The sequence below is a fragment of the Pelophylax lessonae genome (genome assembly GCF_965119305.1).
Source record: "Pelophylax lessonae genome assembly, chromosome: 3".
Classification (NCBI taxonomy): Eukaryota; Metazoa; Chordata; class Amphibia; order Anura; family Ranidae; genus Pelophylax; species Pelophylax lessonae.
In genome coordinates, this window is record NC_138770.1 from 649,731,979 (window position 1) to 649,750,398 (window position 18,420).

At 38.6% G+C, this 18,420-nt stretch overlaps 1 protein-coding gene across 34 annotated transcripts in view; it reads right to left on the reverse strand.

Annotated features, from left to right (window-relative positions):
• NRXN1 (neurexin 1) overlaps nt 1-18,420 on the reverse strand; it is a 2,145,734-nt gene that overhangs the window by 112,486 nt on the left and 2,014,828 nt on the right. For 21 of the 34 annotated variants that reach the window (XM_082249499.1, XM_082249496.1, XM_082249479.1 and 18 more), the window contains 2 exons: nt 17,531-17,620; nt 15,835-16,151 (listed from right to left, as the gene is read on the reverse strand). In XM_082249499.1, coding sequence (XP_082105625.1) covers nt 15,835-16,151; nt 17,531-17,620 — 407 coding nt within the window. The remainder of the gene's footprint in view (nt 1-15,834; nt 16,152-17,530; nt 17,621-18,420) is intronic. The other 13 variants (XM_082249472.1, XM_082249474.1, XM_082249501.1 and 10 more) reach the window with 1 other exon arrangement.

Genomic DNA, 18,420 nt, shown 5'->3' on the forward strand with positions numbered 1-18,420 from the left:
CTGGGAGAAGAAGACGCGGAAGAGGACGCAGAAGAGGATCGCGCTGGCTTCAGCTGCCCACAACAGAGATGGCAACGCTGGAGAAGAAATTTTATAAGTGAGTATTTCTTCTTGCAGGTAAGTGCGAACCGGGACAGATCAGAGGCTATCCATTGTGGAATGTACTAGCCCTGACTGTCCCGGGGGTATGTTCATTAAAAAACTGTTTTTGTCCCCGGAACTCCGCTTTAAGCCATGTCTCTGCACTTTCTGTTTGCCAAGATTGTGCTCCCCAAGCCTATATTTTGCTCTTGTCACTCTTGTTGCTGTCCATATCTTCTCTACGTCCCGTTGACAAACTTTGGCTTGTTCCTTAACCACACTTCTGCTTGATCCCAACCTGCAACTACTTGTTACCGATCTTTGGCTTGTTTTTTCACTATATACTGCTATATCTACTACTGGACCCAGCTAGCTCACCTCCTGGTGGGGCAATCCTGAGCACCGTGACCTGATATTAACACGCATCAAAGACCATCTCCACCATCAGGAACTCTTAGACGCGGTTAAACGCGCATCATCCATCAGGGTGACCTGCTTCTGTGCCTATCCCGCTGGTCAGTGGCTGCCTTTCTACTGCTATAGTTACTGGTCTCCAAGTCTAACTCCAGACCATGAAACCATTCCTTAAATTCAAGGGCCAAGTTTGAGGAGAATATCCTCCAAAGTGTATTTATGAAGTACCTGTGAAAATCCCGAAGTCTATTTATTTTGAATGTCGTTATATCCTTATGTGGAGGGAGGTATGAACCAATAGCTAATATGAACCCAACCATGGCATGGACCATGTGTATGTATGGACCATGGCATGTGTGTGTTTGCAGGAGAGATAGGGAGTTTAGATTGAAAACTCCTTGATGGCAGGGACTGATGTGAATGTACAGTATGTAAAGTGCTGTGTAAATTGTTAGAAGTTTTTAATCACTCATAATAAATAAACAAATAAATAGGTAATAAAGGGCTACTACAGGACAACACTACAATTAGGTGCACAACTTATGAGTTTAATTTAATGAGCAACTGCATTTTTGATTTGCTTATTCTTATTAACCCAATATTCATTTAGTTTATTACATCATTTGAAATTGGCCCTCCCTGTACAGGATTGATGATTTAGATTTTTCTATCACTGTATTAATTTACTTTTTTTTTCATTTAGGTCCTTGTATTTTATTATTTTCTTCTGATCTCTTTTCTTATAGCGGACCCCTCCTTCCATGTATTTTACTACTGTGTGATTGATCTGAAGTGACCATTCCAGAAATATTTATCATTAGATCTCATCGGTGGGTATTCCGTTCACTGACTGTGCCAGGTTGCTATAGAAACTCAGCACTCAATGAGCTTCCCCCCATCTGCCTGTTTTATACAATTGCCTGGAGCGGGCACGCTCATGTGCCAGAGAGGAATGGGAATAGGGACAAGCTTCCCACGTGGCACCTGAATGTGAAAATGAAATGGAGAATGCTGGAAATGAGGCCATCCTTCCATTCTTTGTATGACATTTTTGCTATACTCACTGGTTTGCTTTGCTTGTTTATGTTTTAAATGTTTTTCCTTCTTCAATTATTGTATGATTTGTCTACTATAGAACATTGAGAAGCAATAAAAAGCAGCTAATGAAACCAATCAGTGAACTAGTAATGATGTCCAGCAAGTGCTGAAGGTGTGTCAAAAGGTTCACTTAATCTGCCTTAAAGTGGAATTATAGTCTTCTTATAATAGACTGCAAGCATGCAATGTTTCTTTATGTTTTGGATCATTGTCTTGTTGGAAGACAAATCTCTGTCCCAGTCTCAGGTCTTTTGCAGACTCCGTCAGGTTTTCTTCCAGAATGGTCCTGTATTTGGCTCCATCCATCTTCCCATCAATTTTAACCATCTTCCCTGTCCCTGCTGAAGAAAAGCAGGCCCAAACCATGATGCTGCCAATACCATGTTTGACAGTGGGGATGGTGTGTTCAGGGTGATGAGCTGTGTTGCTTTTACACCAAACATAACGTTTTGCATTGTTGCCAAAAAGTTCGATTTTGGTTTTATCTGATCAGAGCACCTTCTTCCACATGTTTGGTGTCTCCCAGGTGGCTTGTGGCAAACTTTAAACGACACTTTTTATGGATATCTTTAAGAAATGGCTTTCTTTTTGCCACTCTTCCATAAAAGTCAGATTTGTGCAGTATACGACTGATTGTTGTCCTATGGACAGAGTCTCCCACCTCAGCTGTAGATCTCTGCAGTTCATCCAGAGTGATCATAGGCCTCTTGGCTGCATCTCTGATCAGTCTTCTCCTTGTATGAGCTGAAAGTTTAGAGGGACGGCCAGGTCTTCGTAGATTTGCAGTGGTCTGATACTCCTTCCATTTCAATATTATCGCTTCCACAGTGCTCCTTGGGAAGTTTAAAGCTTGGGAAATCTTTTTGTATCCAAATCTGGCTTTAAACATCTCCACAACAGTATCTCGGACCTGCCTGGTGTTTTCCTTGTTCTTCATGATGCTCTTTGCGCTTTAAACGGACCTCTGAGACTATCACAGTGCAGGTGCATTTATACTGAGACTTGATTACACACAGGTGGATTCTATTTATCATCATTGGTCATTTAGGTCAACATTGGATCATTCAGAGATCCTCACTGAACTTCTGGAGAGAGTTTGCTGCACTGAAAGTAAAGGGGCTGAATAATTTTGCACGCCCAATTTTTCAGTTTTTTATTTGTTAAAAAAGTTTGAAATATCAAATAAATTTCGTTCCACTTCATGATTGTGTCCCACTTGTTGTTGATTCTTCACAAAAAATTACAGTTTTATATCTTTATGTTTGAAGCCTGAAATGTGGCAAAAGGTCGAAAAGTTCAAGGGGGCTGAATACTTTCGCAAGGCACTGTATATATATATATATATATATTTTTTTTTTTTTTATTTTTTTTTTAACCTATCAGGTTACTTTAAATAACAGTATCTGCAGATTGGTCTCATCACTATGATCTGCAGATGAATGAAACAGAGAGTGGATACAAAAGTGCTATTCTGTATCTCATCTCTCATTTTTTAAAAATTTTAACAGTTTTGGTAAACACTGAATCAGATGTTTTTTTTTTTTTTTGTTGTTTTTGTTTTTTTTCTAAGCAGTAGCTTGGATGGAGGGGTGCTTTCCATGTCCTGTCCATGCACCTAATTTTTTTTAGGCATTTCTAATGTCCTCAACTAGTAAGGAATATTTGATTACACTAATATTTCTCATAAGATACAAGACACAGATACTAGACTAAAGTATTAATGGTTGTTTTTCCATTGCTGCTTGATAAATCCTATTACAGCAGTGCAGCTGTTGTAAACATTTTACCATAAATGGACGTGAAAAAAATAAAAAAAATAATAACTACACTATACATTACATTTATTGTGCTAAAGCTAAATAATCGTTTGAACTGACCAATGTTTCTATAAAATTTCACAGGCGGTATAAGTTAGGCTCTCATTATTTTTCTTTGACAGCAAAATGACTTGAAATGCAACGCAAACAAATGTACGCCTGGCATGATTGTATCAGAAAAACGAAATTGCATTACCCTTGTTGTCCTCCGGGACTAACTAATGAGAGAGACTTTCAAAGCAAACTGAAACTTAAACTGTAATAAATGTGAGTCTTCCTTGACGTGCATAGTTATCAGGCTTTTAACAACTGGAAAGTCGCACTTTGCCAGTTATTCTAAACAATTTTAGGTGCCAATCAATAAAACTCACTTTTAACAGTAACGAGCGTGTGAATTAAGAGGACACTTTCAGCTCACATGGAAGTTAGTGTCAATAAATGAGTCAGTTTTATACGCCCGTGCTCTCCTTTGAGTTGTGATAAAGTGTTTGATGAGGACAATAAGAAAAGCAGATGACACGCTCGACACCGGTGGATACAATTACCCCCTTATGTGCTTCTGGTACCACTGCATCAGCACTCATCATCTTCTGTCTTTCCTCCATGAATTTACTCATGTACAAGTCTCTGAGCTACTTTTCAGCACAGCAGGCAGTAAGCCTTCCTTAATTACCACCAGAGAGACCCAGATGCTTTTGTCAGCTTCTCCAGTAAAGTAGAAATAGATTATATGAAGACAAACCAACCTAAGGATCTGAAATAGTCCAAAGGAAGAAATGGCATTGATGTGTCTCTATCAACAAAAGTGCAGTAATAATGCAGTTAACACCATCCTAACACTATATTTATCAAACAGAGGGGGACGTTTTACTGCCCAGACCCTACACATTTATTTGGTCTTCTCTTCCTAATTATGTAGACTTTACTGCTGACCCTCCACGTTCCATCTTTTTTTTAACAGTAAAAACTATTTATTAATAGTTAGGCATGGGCATACAAAATAGGGATCGACCGATTATCGGCAAAGCCGATATATCGGGGGCCAATCTGCACTTTCCCCGATACATCGGAATCAGCTCCAGAGGTTACCGATATTGCCCATATTTTGTGAAAGTGCTTGTACCGGAGTGATGCCTGCAGCTAGAGGCATTACCCTGGTACCGGCGTCCATATCCGACAGTCGGCTGTCTTGTAATGACAATTGATGAGGCTGAGGAACCGCTCGGCTGTCATTACAAGGAGCGGGAAGGGATGTCCCACCCGGGTCTCCCGCCCCACTGTGTGGGTATATATATATATATATATATATATATATATATATATACACAGTGCTTTGAAAAAGTATTTATACCCTTGACATGTTCCACATTTGTTCATGTTACAACCAAAAACGAAAATTTATTTTATTGGGATTTTATGTAATAGACCAACACAAAGTGGCTCATAATTGTGAAGTGGAAGAAAAATGATAAATGGTTTACAAATAAATATGTGAAAAGTGTGGTGTGCATTTGTATTCACCCCCCTGAGTCAATACTTTTTAGAACCACCTTTCTCCGCAATTACAGCGCTCGCCCCCCAGCACCATGCGCACGACCGACGTAGTACTACAGCTGACCATTCTTCTCTCTCAGCGGGGAGCGATCGCAGGTGGCCGGCGGCAATTGTGGCCGCCAGCCCTGTGCATCAGGATTCCTGCTGCCTAGTGGGGGCAGGAGCGCACCTCCGGCGGTGCTCGCTTGCCCCCCAGCACCACGCGCACGACTGACGTAGCACTACAGCTGACCATTCTTCTCTCTCAGTGGGGAGCGATCGCAGGTGGCCGGCGGTAATCGTGGCCACCAGCCCTGTGCATCAGCATTCCTGCTGCCTAGTGGGGGCAGGAGCGCACCTCCGGCGGCGCTCGCTTGCCCCCCAGCACCACGCGCACGACCGACGTAGCACTACAGCTGACCATTCTTCTCTCTCAGAGGGCAGCGGCCGCGGGGGGGCGGCAGCAATCGTGGCTGCCAGCCCCATGCATCAACATTCCTGCTGCCTAGTGGGTGCGGGAGCGCACCTCCGGCAGCACGTGCTCATCCTCCAGCACCATGCGCACGATGACGTAGTACTACAGCTGACTATTCTTCTCTCTCAGCGGGGAGCGATTGGGTGTGGCCGGCAGCAATCGCGGCCACCAGCCCCATGCACCGGCATTCCCGCTGCCTAGTGGGGGCGGGAGCACATCTCCAGGCGGTGCGCGCTCGCCCTCCAGCACCACACGCATGCAAAGCCGAGCCAGCCTGCCCCAGTAAAACTGTGGCAGGCGGTCAGCAAGTGGTTAAGTGGTTAATATCTCAATTCCAAAGGAAGCTGGCATGTAGTTCTTCTATCCAAAACTGAGATATTGGTTCTAAGTGGACTGACCTTTTAAGAGCCATTGGTACAGATGTTTTACCCCTTGTCACAGTCAATTCTACACAAAACAATTATCTTGTGTGAACAGCAACAGCAAACATTTACAATTGCGTTCCCTTTTGTTTTCCTATTTTACTTATTAAAAACATCAATGTGTATTTTAGTGCTGTTCAGTTCTCGAGCTGTGCTCTGTTTATTTGTCGTGTTAGAACTGTGTAAACATTTTCTTCTATGTCTCTCCCAGGACACGGGAAGGTGCAAGGATCCAGTTATTGAGAATTCTGCATTCCATGAAAATAAACATCTACGTGAGGTTTAGAAATCGCTCTATTTTGGTTTCTTGATTAATGGCATCTAAGCGGCTAATTGAAGACAAAGCATTAGAGAAGGGAACCGCTGACGTGTGCCTGCTGCGATTATCTCATTTCATTTAGAATTATTCTTGTTGTGTTAGGTGTAAAGTGTGAGATCCTTGCCAACATTGTTTCTTTTGCATTTATAATTTTTAGTTTAACTTAATGGCGAATGGCACTGTATTGATTTAAAGCAGAACCTTCATTGCGGGCCGCATGACCATTATGGTCGCCCTCAGAGGGCCAGTCCTACCTGTAGCCCACCACTATCAGAAGTCAGGAGCCCCCACCCTCTCTTAAATCACAGTGCATCCCCCTTACCATGAGCTGCTGCTGGGAAGAAGCTGGATGCAGAGCTGGGAAGCAGCAACTGCAGGGTCTGGAGGAGAGCTGGAGTCAGCTGCCAGAGTCTGCTGAATGCTAAAATCAGTGGAGGCGGAGAGGAGGGGGTGCTTCGGCTGCACAGAGAGGTGCAGGATCTGTAGGAGGAGCTGTGTCCTCCTTTCTGATGCCAACTGCTGAGTTGGGGGGGGGTGGTCCTCTCTGATGCTGCATGGGGAATCACAGGATATGGCAGAGGAGTTCTGTCCTCTCTGCTGCCACCTGCTGAGACACGGTGGGGGCAGAGATGAGGGAGATGCAGCAGCTGCAGGAAAGGTGCAAGGGCCACATGAAATGGCCTGGGGGGCCAGATTCGGCCCACGGGCCTTGTGTTTGACACCTGTGCTTTATGCCTTACTGATGAAGCTATCGGTATGACTGTGACCTTGAGGTTGAATTGCAGGGTATAGTTGTTAAAGGAAAGGAATTGGCAGCACTCCAGATTGAGTCAAAATCCAGATTTATTGACTGGACATCCAAATATGACAATCGTGACAAGGTAGATGCGTTTCACACACTGATTGTGTGCTTAATCATTACCTATAGTTGTGTTCTTTTTATTTCAATTAAATCCTATAAGAAAATTGGTAAACAGTCTCCACACTGATTAAAGCCCACCTCAACCACTTCTGGACAGGAAGATTTTCCCTCTTAACCAGTTCTGGACCGGAAGGATTAACCCCCTAATGACCAGGCCATTTGTTGTGATTCGGCACTGCGTTAATTTAACTGACAATTGCGTGGTCATGCGACGCTGTACCCAAATAAAATTGATGTCCTTGTAAAATGTCCAATTCCACCATCCTATGAGGCAGCCAGTGCAAGTAAAAATCTTTAATGTGTATTAAAATACCAACCACCACCAAAGACTCTACTCTAGGTGCTCACCCACCAGACTGTGATAAATTGAAGGCTGAATCTAGTGTAGTACAGTATAGCACTTTTGGTTGGTAAGGTGTGTATTTTATTTACAGAGGTCTATAAATCAGACCTAAAAAGGGACCAACTGAGGATAGGAGAGACAGAGGAATTTGGTTCCAAAAGAAGGGCAATCTTTTTAAATAGGCGTGGGAGTGCTTTGGGCAGGGGAGCTCCATAAAATGTAAGTTTTTGTTTTAATTTTATTTTATTTTTTTCAGAACAATTTTTTTTCCTGGATTGACATTGGAGCTTTGGGTCAATTTAGACATAAACTAAAACAAATTTTGGCATTCACAGGTAATATTTTGGCATTCACAAGTCCATAATGTTTACATAAGCCAACTACTCCTATTTTATTGACAATCTACCACTGCAGAAAAACCATTGTGATTTTTTTCCTAGAATGCCATAAGCCTGTAGTTGATTCAAAGACGCATTAGTCATTCTGTCATCCAATGCAGATGGCACAATATGGAAATGAACGAAATACGAGCCCTCTGTGATACATTCTGTTGTCATGACCAACTGTTACTTACTTTTTACACTTTAATTGTAGGTAAATTTATAGGTCTACTGTTATGACTTTTTTTTTGAGGATCATTTTATCTTGCAATAAAAAACAATCCAATAAACAAAAGTGTAAAATAAGTATGCAATATTAGTAAAACAAAGAACACAGAAGAAACACAAAGCCAGCAAAATTAGTATTACTTTTTTTTTTTTTATCTTTTTCTAATGTACTATTTTATTTCCCATCGTTAACATTGCCATAAACGTTTTAGAGAATATTATGCAGTGGTATACCTACCTTATATTTTATTCTTCTAGCTATAAAGAAAAAAAGCAGATTTGGATGCATAAAATACATCAGAGAATATTACCAATTAAAATTTTGTGGAAGAATGCAGGCAAAGATGTGAGCAATTATTATTATTGCAGCTTCTGCAAATGGTGTTTTGAACAGTTTCATGTTTATGGTTTAACAGACTTTGGCGTATTTTTTTTTGTTTTTTTTTTTATTGAAATTCAGAAAAAATTGTAATGAGATCTAAAACATTTTTAGCGTACATTGTTGTAGATGAATTGACGATTAAGAAACTTTCAAGTCCTTCAAATTTTACAAAAAGTGCATGTGTGATATAGAAATTTGCACATTTGATGAAATAAAGGAAGAGTCAGAGGGTAAAATTTCATACTTTTCAGCTGTTGCTATTTACATATAAATATAACTGAAAATGCTAGAAATCATACGTCATTTATTTACAATGGATTGATTTTTTTTTGCTCCCGCTAGAGCTCATATTAAAATATTTTCTGTGTGTGTTATACAGGCATACCCCACTTTTAAGTACACAATGGGACCAGAGCATGTATGTAAAACGAAAATGTGCTGAAAGTGAAGCAATACCTTTTTTCATTTCTCAATGCATGTAAATACACTAGCTCCATAGGAAATCTTGATCAGCTTGACATGGCATTGCTCCCAAACCATGTGACAAGGACACCAAGCTTGGGGAGCATGTTAAGGGGATCCAGGACTATGACATAGTAGATTACCTAGGCAAGCTGGCCAGCCACAAAAAGGATATGTTGTAGTCCTGGGCCCCCTCTCAGTGCTCCCTAAGTTTGGTATCCCTGTCACTTATGGTTTGGGAGCAGTGCCATGTCAAGCTGACCAAGATTTCCCATAGACGCCAATGTTAAAAACCGGGAGTAGTGTCATGCCAAGCTGAACAAGCTGTGTCCTTACTCGCGAGTGTACTTAAAGTGAGTGTACTTAAAGCGGGGTATGCCTGTATAGGAGATCCACACATTAGGAGTCAGTGCATCATATCTTGCACAGATGAGAATAAGCTCTAATTAGATGCTATATATTTAAATGTATAATACTTTGTATTTGGCTGCAAAGGCAGACAAATTCTAAAAAGAACCCCTATGTGTGGACAATGCTTTGACCACTATTTAATCACTGCCATACCAGAAACATCTTTGCACTGTGTATAGATAAATAGATATAGGTTAACAAAAATCTTTGTGAAGCCCTCATCTTGCTCAAGGTGCATAACATTTAACTATGGTCATACAGTAGATAGTTACCCCATTTAACCCTTGCCCAAATGGTGATAGGTAGAAATTAGACAAGTATTATGCATGTTTCAGTGAAAGGCAGGCAGGAATTGAAGAATTGATTTGTTGTCCATCACTATTAAATTTTTAAAAACAGGAAAAATGGGTTGGATATCATTAATAACTCCCTTCTTACATGCCCTGGAAGTGAACGATGCCCGGGTCCAAGTGACAAAAGAGAGAGGGCCACAGCCCCTACTGTGCCTACATCCTAAATCCCAGAGGACCCTAAGGGCAAAAAGACTGTGCACTTCCCAAAGTGTAGTTGCACTCTGCAAGTGCAGTTGCTCCAGAGCTTAGTAAATGAGGTAAAGCTTCACTTTGCAAAGATTACCCAATCACGTGCAAGGAAAAAAAAAAAATAGCATTTTGCTTGCACATGGATGATGGAAGTCAGCAGAGCTTGACCTCGTTTACTAAGCTCTGGAGCAACCATACTTTGCAAAATGTACAGTCTATTTGCCTTTAGTAAATCAACCCCTTTGTGTAATAGCATGTTTGTCTAGATGCATAAAGTAGTACATTAGTGGCACAGGAACCATACTTAATATTAAGGACATACATTTGAGAAGAAAAATGCATGCCCCTGTCTTCAACTTCAAAAAAAATATTTCCTGTGAAAAACACCTTTCCTGATTGGCTAACAAGCTTGCAGAATTGTTTTTATTGCATAAAATACCCGTGAAGTTTTCTATATATATATATATATATATATATATATATATATATATCAGCTCTAGGGACAATTGCCCACATCCACATGCATAAATTCAATATTGGACAGTAAGAGCAAAGAAAAGATAGGGAGGAAGTGACCTTCCCATATTCCTCCCAACAAAATTGGACTTTAAAGGATGTGGGGCCACGGCCACATATAGATGAGCACTTCAACGAGTATTAATTTTGATATAAAATCAAATTAATTCAATATAAAAAGTTGAAACTTCTCATAAAGATGTAAATAAACAGAAAAAAAAACAAAAGTTACATCAACTTTAATATAATCTATGATTGCACATTTGATGAGAAACCTATTTAGGTGGTCCAACCCGTTTTGCAGAACATATTGTTAATAGATTGCTTCCTCAGGGACCATCAATGTTGACTCAATTGTTTCTACAAGCTTAAGAAGAAAATAAACAATTAAAAACATAAATCATATAATAAATGAGTGTCATAACATTACAATCCAAAGTTTTTTTGTGAAGATTATATTAAATGTGCTCACCACTTCAATCCATAAAAAAACCTTTCATCTCTTAAGCATGGACAGCACGCAGTAAAATCACAAACTGCCATATATCCACCCGACAGCATGGAAAATACCGGCGGGGGTGGGTTTGATGTACACCTGACCGTGCCTATGAAACTTGGGCAGGTAGGTATCAACTTCACTTGAAGTCAACAAGGGACTGTAGTTGTGCCCCCTAAGATGTATACCAATCAGTAGAGAATCAGATCTATAAAACATATGGCAAAAAATACCTTCATAGTGAATATCCATATTTAAACCCCCTCATAATTAGGAATACCTTAATCTAAATTATATAGATAATCTATCATACTGTTATCCATGTGATATCATATAATAAAATGAACCCATACATTTATTAGTAGGTGAATACAATCTATCTTTCAAGCCCCCCTATATGATAAATTGGAATCACCTACTAATACATTTATGGGTTAATTTTGTTATATCATATCACACGGATAACAGTATGATAGATGATCTATATCATTTAGATTAAAGTATTCCTTATAAGGGGGGGGGGGGGGGGTTAAATATGGATGTCCACTATGAAAATATTTTTTGCCATATGTTTTATAGATGCTCCACTGATTGGTATACATCGTAGGGGGCACAACTACAGTCCCTTGTCAAATCCAAGTGAAGTTGATACCTACCTGCCCAAGTGTCAAGGGCATGGTCCGGTGTACATCAAAGCCACCCACGCCGGTATTTACCACGCTGTCGGGTGGATATATGGCAGTTGAGTTTGGGATTTTATCCGCATGCTTTCCATGCTTAAGGGATGAAAGGTTTTTATGGACTGAAGTGGTGAGCACATTTATTATAATCTTTACAAATTCATTTTGGTTTGTTATGTTATAACACTCATTTATTATATGGTTTATGTTTTTCATTGCTTATTTTCTTCTTACGCTTGTACAAACAATTTACTCAATATTGATGGTCCCTGAGGAAGCAATCTATTAACAATATGTTCTACGAAATGTGTTGGACCACCTAAATAGGTTTCTCAACAAATGTGCAATCATAGATTATATTGGGGTTGATGTAACTTTTGTTTTTTTCTGTTTATGTACATCCTTATGAGAAGTTTTAACCTTGTATATTGAATAAATTTGATTTTATATCAAAATTAATACTCGTTGAAGTGCTCATCTATATGTGACGGCCCCACATTAAAGTCCAATTTTGTTGGGAGGGATATGAGAAGGTTACTCCCTCCCTATCTTTTCTTTGCTCTTACTGTCCAATATTGCATACAATAATATTTACTCAGTAGTCTGTTTCAAATTGGCTAGAGCACTTGCAGTCTGTACTATTGTAGACCAACCTACAAATACCAGCCTGTGTACTTCTGGATAATAGACAAAAAGGAAAAGCTGGTTCTGGCAACAGAGCATTTCTTTTTCGTTTCCTGTAGAATCCAGAAACCAGGCTTTATGCTTGTATAGATTAAAAAGAAAAAAAAAAGATCAGCCCACCCAAGCACAAGCCAAAACCAGATTATATGCTGTAATCAAATGACCAAAGTAGAAGGAGAGACCTAAGAGCTCAAACAAAATTTCACCACTGGATTACTCACAACAAAAAACAAATCTGATGACTGTCCTAACTCAAGGATCTAATAAACACATTGGGGTTGATTTACTAAAAATGGAAAGTGCAAAATCTGGTGCAGTTGTACATGTTAGTCAATCAACTTCAGCTTGTTCATTTACTGAGGAAGAAACACAAGCGCCAGCTAAGTGCAGCATCAAGTATTTATTGTGGCAAAAGTTAACATGTACTCACACTTGAGTAAAAGATACAGCTTCTGGCATAGTGAATTAGCAGTCCCCTGAAGGGAGGGATGTATCAGGATGGCCTCGGCGGCTACAGCAGATCTGGACACGGAAAAAGCCTTGGTAACCCCCCTGCACCCGGAGGTCGATGACAGGAGAAGCCGCGTGGACTCTTTGCCACACCACAGAGAGGCTGACATCCATCAGCCGTGTCCTGATCTGCTGTAGCCGCCGAGGCCATCCTGATACATCCCTCCCTTCAGGGGACTGTTGATTCACAAACAGCACCAGAAGCTGTATCTTTTACTCAAGTGTGAGTACATGTTAACTTTTGCCACCATAAATACTTGATGCTACACTTAGATGGCGCTTGTGTTTCTTCCTCAGTCACTGCACAAGCCCCTTCTTGCTTGAACAATGAGCAGCCGTAAAGAGCCAGCACATATCTCCAATCAACTTTAACCACCACATTGACTTTTTGATTACTCTGTTGGATTATATTTATTGCAATTGATTTGTCACTTATCTTGCTACTCCCACTCCATCACCCACAAGTACTAGCTCCTGTCTACTTTGCGCCAGTATGATCAATTTATGTTGTAGCTTGTTCAATTAGGCTTTGATAATAAAAACTGAAAACTGGTTGATTTCTTTGCAGAGCTGCACCAGTTTTTGCACTCTCCAGCTTTAGTAAACCAACCCCACTGAGACAACTATGGGCTCGTTCTCACCATACGTGCATGAAAACTGATAGAAACTCATGGGAAAACCGACATCAGTTTTCATGTGCCCTTTTCACACCAATGTTGATGTCATGTCAGTTTTTTCCTGTGCAGAAAAAATCTGTTCATGATACCAGTGTTGTGGTTCGAACAGGGCACATAGAGAACAATCGTTTTTTTGTGCCCTTGCAGAACACATGCTGAACAACTGATGTCTCTGCGCCATGGTGTGAACGAGACCTGAAGGCTTGTTAACAGAGAATGGCCTAAATGGGCAATCCAGGCAAGATTTGTTAGGTGGGCCCATTTCTTCTTTTGCCATTGAAAGTCAGAAGATATTTGAAAATCCCATTTTTAAGCATTCAATTTTCTGTTATTTACAGAGTACTGATTTTAGGTTTCTCTCTGCCACACCTTAGACGTAACAGTTGCAGTGTATGAATTCAGAACTAACAGTACAGTATAGTATGCTCTGTATATAGGTCACCTTGCTACAATGATTTCCCCTGACTTCAAAGTAAAATTGTTCGAAAGTGACCGTCTTGTGCCTTTGTAGATGCCTGCCTTTATTCTGTTTGGGTTGCAGGGCAAGAAATGGGGCTGTCGTGAGAATATTTTGATGAATCCTCTTCAAAGTCACTGCTTCGGTATAAACAGAAACACATCCTTCAACCATATTTTGCCCTCAAGATTTAACAGCCATGCTCAGTCTCCGCTGTTTGAAATAGAGCCAATCTAATTCTGCTTGGGCAAAGAGGCGTCTCCATTGTTCCAAAACATTCAGCCGCCCCAGGGTACATCACAACTGCTGTTTAAGTGGCTCAGTGTTACCACTGAAAGCTCAGTTTGATTGAGGAAAACAAACCACCATGACCGATTTTTTCTTTTTTTTTTTGGTAATAAAGCAGTTATTCTCTGTGAACCATTTATAAAAAGCATTCGTAACAAATGACAGCTAGGCCGGCTATGGACATAGAACCCAGGCCTATATCCTTACCTTGTAGAAATGGGTCACTAATTAATGGAAGGCTCATAAAATGCCAGTGAAGCATTATGAAGCAAATTGTTTGTTTCCAAGAACACATGTTTAGTAGGACCTCAAATAAAGCTGTATACTAAAATATGACATATGCAACGGTTCACTTAAATATGCAGTTATCTATACAGCACGGAGGCAGCCTCTTTTTAAGCTAAACCTATATTAATCCAACCAGCTAGTGGAATAATTCAAATATATAGCACAAAACCAGCAATAGGTCTGCTTTTATCCCATTAAAGTTGAAAATGTACTATAAACAGTCAGGCAGACATTTTGTGGGGTTTGCTCAAACCTATGACTATCTAATCAAGGCTTTAACTTAATTTTATTAGGCCAAAATATCTTTGTTGCAGTTTTTACATGATAAGGTTAAAGTAGACTATAGGCAAACCTTTTTTTTTCTTCATTTTGGATAGAGTAAGGGAGGGTTATAATAGCTGTCAGATTTTTTTAATTTTTTTTGGCCAGCCGTGTACCATCGTCCAATATTTACACAGGAAATGAGAGGAAATTCCTGCAAAATATGGGAATCCATTGGGGTCCCCAAGTTACTTGAACCAATATCCCGATTGGAAGATTTGCCCTCTATTACTTTTTTGGGGACAAGGCCAAATTGACAGGCCAAATTGAGAGGGTATATCTCCCTAAAGAGGGTACAGACAGTAATAACCTAAAAAGAACCTAATAGGTAATCTAGTCCATCTCCATTCTGTTCAAAAAAAAAAGAAGCTTTGCCTTTAGTTATACTTTAATCAACACCTGTAATATATTTTTAGCATAAAAAATTACAGAAGTCTTCTTTGGCGGTTCTTCCCATTAAAAAGCTTTTGAGCAGTCAGCATGAGATTTTTGGAAGTCTCTAAACTCTCTTCCATGACACAATGGCAGACCAAGTATTATCCAGAGTCATGGTTCTAGGAGTAGCTACACATTCTTCAGCTGGTATTCTAGCATTTATTATCTGATATTTATTTATTTTGGCAAAAAAAAATGTAATTTCAAAGTTCGGCTTGTGAGAAAACTGTATAATCATTAAATTTAATGACTGCTTTGCATAGGTGAGCCATACCACCGGATTTCTGCTAGTCAGGGCTATGCAGAATACTGTCATATTGCTGACAGATGGCAGATGACTGCAAAAGAAATAATCAGTACTGATTTTCCCTGGATTGGGCATCGTGCCAGAAAAGATGAATGAAAAATGTTCCCCTAGAATTTTGGCCAACAGTGGTGTGTGTGTGTGTGTGTGTGTGTATTTGCTTATTGTGTATATGAAAATATCTGATTGGAAATATTTAGTTTTAAAGTCCAATGGAGGAAAAAGAATGTCCTGTACACAAAAATGATAAGCGATTCTTGGGAAATAGTTATGAATATTAATTGTGTTTTAGGTGGGATTTTGAGTTTTGGAAATAAGACAAGATAAGATTGAACTGAGGTCTACTAACCTGACCAACAGGTTCCCTTGTAGGTGTCTTTATTCTTCTAGTGCTGGTGGCCAGTGTGGTGGTGGTTTCCATAATAGAGGTGGACATTTCCGACTGCATTGCTGTGGCGGTTGACTCCGTTGTCATGGATGAAGGCACATCACCAACAAGCCTCACATTCCCCTCTATCACGATGTTGGCATCATTTTCAGCAGCCATGTTCAGAACTTTTAAGCCATTGTAGTAAAGGCCACTAAGCTGGCCTTGAAAAGGATGTCCCCGCTCCTTCCCACCGATTTTAATGGTTGCCTGGCTATTGAAGATTGTGAGCTGGCGTCCTGCAAAAATAATATTATATACATGCAAAAATGTTGACTGTGAACTCCGTATTCTGGAAAAGATGACTGACAAATTTTTGTGAAATGAATGACGGGTGCAATAAACTATAAGGTAGAAATATAACTCATAATTCATTGCTTATAATGAAGTGACCATGACATGTACATTATATCTATTAATAACGTAAAAAAAAAAATTCTAAAATTTATGACTGTCCATGCTTAAAGGCCAATCAAAGGTTTATTTCCAATTACAAGATAACAAAAATGGAAAAATCCATTTTTTTTTTAATCTTGCTTGCTTTATGTTTTATGAAAATGTATGAGACATTAATTTTTGCATTATTGGAATGTCAAAAAAATTATTAATGTCTTTAATGGATAGCACATTTTTTTTCAAATGTTTTAAAATTCACTTAAATCTAAGTCCTGAATATGAGTAATTGCAATACACTTCTTAGGATAGTTAAAGAGTGTCGTTGAAAAAAAAAAAGTAAAGTTATACAATGAGAAAATATATTGCAAGGTATTTAGTTATGAAAAGCAATTAGCGTTCCATTTTATACATTCACCACTATAATATCAAATTTTGTTTGCTTCACCACCAGTTAAGAAAAGAAATGCATCATTATGCAGTCAAAGTATAAAATAGCTCTGATTGGCATTTAGCAAGACTAACAATTAAAATAGAATCTTTCTGATGCAAAAGCGACTTAAGTAATGATACACGTACCAATGGTGAAATTATGGCACAATTTCATTACACAAAGAAATCTTTAAAATATTGTCAGCATTATGAAATCAAAGATTTTTTAAGCAGATTGGCCTCTGCATATGATTAGCATGCACATAATTTTAGGTTTGGTTTTAATTAAGGTTTGTTCAAAAAAAATTCCTTGAAAGGATGCAAATGTTAAAGGGACTTCATTTTGATTGGCAATTCATTTTGCCCACTATTTAGAGTACCTGTAGTTTATGCCAAGAATTTTTTTTTTTTTCAGGTTCATAAGAAAGATAAGAAAGCTACACATATTTTAGATAATAATTTAGATGTGGGTTCAGGAAAAAAAACAGTCTATGAATAATTTAGAAAGTTTGGTTAAAGTTATCTATGAGTTCCTTCATAGATTCCGTTAGAGGATTGACTTTACAGTCCCTTTAACTTTAAGTTAACAGGGTACGATTATTAAACATCTAGACAGGCACGAAAAGTATTATACAATGTATGCCAAATATTACTATCTAAATTTTACTGTTTTAAAAGTTTTTAAGTTAGTTTTACTGAAAATTTATTTTAAAAGTTTATTAGAGTTACAATGAAATACTACTTGGTTATGTTCAAATTATTTTTATTTGAAGTTTTAATCAATGTTTTTTACCTTTGTCGAGTAGCCAATCATCAACTACTCGACCAAGTCGATATGGAATTCGCTGTCTAGCAATCGCCAGGCGTTCGTTATCATTGTTTCCTTTAAAGTTTAAAGAGACATTTCAATGGTTAAAATCTGTAAGGTCAAAGGTTAAAAGTTAATACTTAAAGCTTGAGCTATACAGTTGCCACATGACTTTTTGAAATTTGGATTTTTAAAAAAATGGTACCTAGAACATATCATATTTCATTCACTCATTTATTTTATTTTAGCAAACAGAATTATTCCTATGTTAATGGAGAATTAGAAATCTGCACTTGAATTAGGTTATTAAAATTATGTTATAGACAGACCCAAAAAACATATTTAAGCATCATATAAGCGTTTTTTGGTATTTATTATCTAGTTAAACATGTTCAGATGTAACATATTTATTTTTTTTTCCTGGATACATCCAACCTCATAATCCAGGTTAGTCATTAAAAAAAAAAAAAAAGTCTACCAATCTGAATACCATATCTGGATGTTTTACCAAAGCATCCATGTCAACAAAATATTATAAAGCTAAGTCAAAAATATACTTCTCATCCACGAGATTCAAAAAATCACATGGTACAAATGCATTTCAAGTTAAATGAATTCAGAATAATGAAAAATATAATGGTAGAACTGTGCTTCAGTTAACATGGAAAAAGGAATTGACAAAAGTTATTTCGTCTGTATTTAAGTATTGATCTAACTGGAATGAGCTTCATCCTAATTAAATTTTCATTGCAGGTATATGTAATGTTCTCCAAATACCCTGCTGGAATCCATAATTGCTTCAGTTGACAATTTAGATGTAATTTTGATACACATTAGCCAAGACAAATGCATGAAACAAAACAAGGCAATCTTGG